General features: G+C 29.0%; 1 protein-coding gene across 1 annotated transcript; it reads right to left on the bottom strand.

The window, feature by feature from the left end:
• Positions 1-1,409: 1,409 nt before the first annotated feature.
• On the bottom strand, positions 1,410-3,038 carry LOC108475811 (2-oxoglutarate-dependent dioxygenase 19-like). Its single transcript, XM_017777786.2, has 4 exons — positions 2,752-3,038; positions 2,352-2,572; positions 1,922-2,252; positions 1,410-1,843 (listed from the first exon to the last, which is right to left on the bottom strand). Exons 1-4 carry the CDS (start codon positions 2,947-2,949, stop codon positions 1,586-1,588), a joined length of 1,008 nt encoding a protein of 335 aa, XP_017633275.1. The 5' UTR covers positions 2,950-3,038; the 3' UTR covers positions 1,410-1,585.
• Positions 3,039-3,336: the final 298 nt, after the last annotated feature.

Genomic DNA, 3,336 nt, shown 5'->3' with positions numbered 1-3,336 from the left:
AGATTTAACATTCTATTATCATGACATACATATCAATCAAATTATCCAAATACCAAGCCACACCAACTTGCTATTTCACATAATACACCAAAAAAGTCACATTATTTTGGTTAATGAATTTAAAGGTTATCGTTTGATTCAAAGACGAAATTTTAATGTTCGGAAAACATAAAAACTAAAAATAATCAAATTGAACTAAAGCCATAATAGAAGAACAATTGTATAATTTAATTTAATAAATTTAATTACTAATGTTTGAATCATTACTAAATTTCAAAATTCATAAAACTAAAACTATCAAGTTAAAAGAAAATGATTAAACAATAATTTATGCATACAGCTAATAATAGAATTTGATTACGTGGATGGCATTATGTTTCAAGTTTTTACGAAATTGAGTTTCTTTATTTTTCTATATATTTAAAAAGTTATATACTTTTAGCTATTTTTGATGGAATTGTTTGAAAGCTCTTTTATCGAATTAAATTAGTCATTCTATATATTATTAATAAGAATTAAATAATTTTAAATTTTAATAAATTTAATATTTATTATTTAAAAATATCATTTATTATTTAATAATGTTAATATTTTAAAATAAATTATGGTTCTAAAAAATATTTTATTTGGAGTTGAACTACAAATGTAAAAATATATTTTCATGATATTTTTAAACGGTAAATGTCAACTCTATTAAAATTTAATCTTATTTAATTCTTTTTAATAATGTAAAAATTAAATTTAGAGGTTCTATTTAATCCCATCACAATGTAACTATAATAGATGCTTTAACAAGTACTTTCATTTTTTAATCATTTTATAGTTCCAATGAAATAATAATAAATTTGGAAAAAAGAATTACGAAAGTAAAATAATAGAAGGAAAAAAATCAATAAAGCATTTACAAGTGTTCAAGGTTAAGGTTTTAGGATTTTGATTTGTTCAAAGTTTGTGTCCGTAAATATTGTATGTAAATTTTGAATTGATGGAATATATATAATTTGCAACTTATATTATAATTATATCATACTAATTAAAGTTAGTATAAATTATACTATAATAATTAAAAATCTAAACAAAAGAATGTATTGTAAACGATGATAGAGCTAATGACAACTCTAGGAAATAAGATAGGGCAAACAAATTTTAATATACTAAAAGAAAAGGGTAAACTACATTATTTGTAATTATATTATGGGTAAATTTTATTTTCGTCACTTAATTAAAAAATTATACTTTGGTCACTGAATTATTTAAAATTTCATTTAAATTATTGAACTATTCAAAAGTTTTATTTAAGTCAATAGTTGTTAAGTTCTTTTTAACAAAAGTTTTACCAGCAAGCTCCAAGTGATAATTCGATGATCGGTATAGTAGATTAATACCCATGAGCGAGTTAGAAGAACATATATATAATGTAAATTTTCTTATTTAGGATGGGATTAAATTGAACTAGGAAATGCACATACAACATAACTCACACAAATACTTGATTACAATGACGACAGCAAGCATAGCTCTTTATTTACTTTTTATCTCAGAAACACTCAAAGGAAATTATAGAAATACAACACCATGCATGAAATTAGAGAGAGAGTGGCATTTGAAGCTGAATAAGGGATGACTGCACATCGATTTCATCAAAACCATTGAGCTCCAAGGATTCGTTGTAGGTCATCCCTCGGTATGCTGGTGGGTGACAGTCATCGATGAACCCTGGTGCTGGGGCTACAAATGTGTCCAATGAAGGTCCATGAAGTGTTGCCATTGAGATTCTTTTCACTTCGTTGTTATCCAGGATCACTTGATGTATATGACTCTTGTACTTCCCATTGGTTAATATCTAATTAGCACACAAGAATATAACATAAACTATTAGTACATCTTGCATGGAGCAAATGATAATGATAGAAAGAGATACCTCAAGATGATCCCCAATACCGATGAAAATGGTGTTTCGGGGTATGTTAACAGTGATCCAATTTCCTTTATGAGAGAGCACTTGAAGTCCCCCGTTAACATCTTGTATAAGGGAAACAAAAAAGCCCGGGTCCGTATGTTCCGCCAAACCAGTAGAACCTTTGGATTGTAAAGATGGTGGATATAGATTCAAGGTAGCCACGTCGAATCCTGCCTCCAGCTTGAATTCCTTCTCGATGTAGGTTTCTTCATATCCCAAAGTTGTCGAGATTGCTTTAGCTAAACCAAGTTCAACCTCATGCATCCCTTTCAAGTACTCTCCAATGGCATCTCTGTCAAATATGGATGATAATCCACCATTTTAAGATATATATAACAAAACTTTAAACAATATTATAACATATGAGAAGAATGATAGGAATAATGCATACTTGCAACTATCAGGTTTGCTAGGGCAATGATATTCAGGGTGTGTTACTATCTTTAGATTCTCTCTGTTTTCCCCAGCATCAGATCTTAAATACCACCTTATCCTATCCATGGGATTCTTCTTTAAGTACTCACTCCTCTCCTCCTGATTTGTCAGTTCAAAGAAATCTGAAATACCCTTCAGTGCTCCTTCTACCACCCTTTCTTCAACACCATTTATCAGCTTCAAAAAGACAAAAAAAAAAAAAAAAAACCTAAATTATATGGAAAAAGGCTGCCATATATGTATATGTAAAAAAATGCAAACAATAACTAATATAATTAAGAAACAATGTTAGGTTTTCAAGAGTTTAAGATTTTGATAACCAAAACCATATGTGTGTGTGTATTGGAAGTTCGTACATAAAAGAAACCGAAATCTTGGCATGCTTTTCCAAGGTGTTCCAAGGACTTAGCCCGTTCATTATGATCCTTGGAAAACAACAAAGAGTAATCAATTGTGGGGATTTCATCAATGAAGGAATAATCAAGGAGATGAGCAATAGCCTTGTTTTTCAAATCAAAGCATTCTTGACCAAGCATTCCAACCGAGTGAGCCATAGGGGAAGAGAAACTGTGATGACAAGTTAAAAAGCAGAAATAAATATATTGAAGAGCTTCTTTAAAACGGGGAAGGTTTGATTTGCATGCAGGTTGGGATGCAGTCTTGCTCCTTTTATAGATCAACTCCGGGATCCACTATTTGTTTATTTTAATGTTAAAAGTTGTTGTCAAAAAAATGAATAGTAGTTCTTTTCTCTTAATCATTTTCAAAATTAAATAATTTAATTCAGCCTTGCATTATTTCTTTTTTTTTTATCAATAAATTATATCTCACTTTCCTCTGTCTATTACTTAAAACTTTTGCCTATCTTTTATAGGAAAAGAATTGTGCAACAGCCAAGCTTACCACCTAAAATTTATAAGAATATTAATAATTTACTCTCT

The sequence above is a fragment of the Gossypium arboreum genome, chromosome 3 (assembly GCF_025698485.1).
Source record: "Gossypium arboreum isolate Shixiya-1 chromosome 3, ASM2569848v2, whole genome shotgun sequence".
NCBI classification, from domain to species: domain Eukaryota; kingdom Viridiplantae; phylum Streptophyta; class Magnoliopsida; order Malvales; family Malvaceae; genus Gossypium; species Gossypium arboreum.
This window is presented reverse-complemented; position numbering and strand designations above follow the sequence as displayed.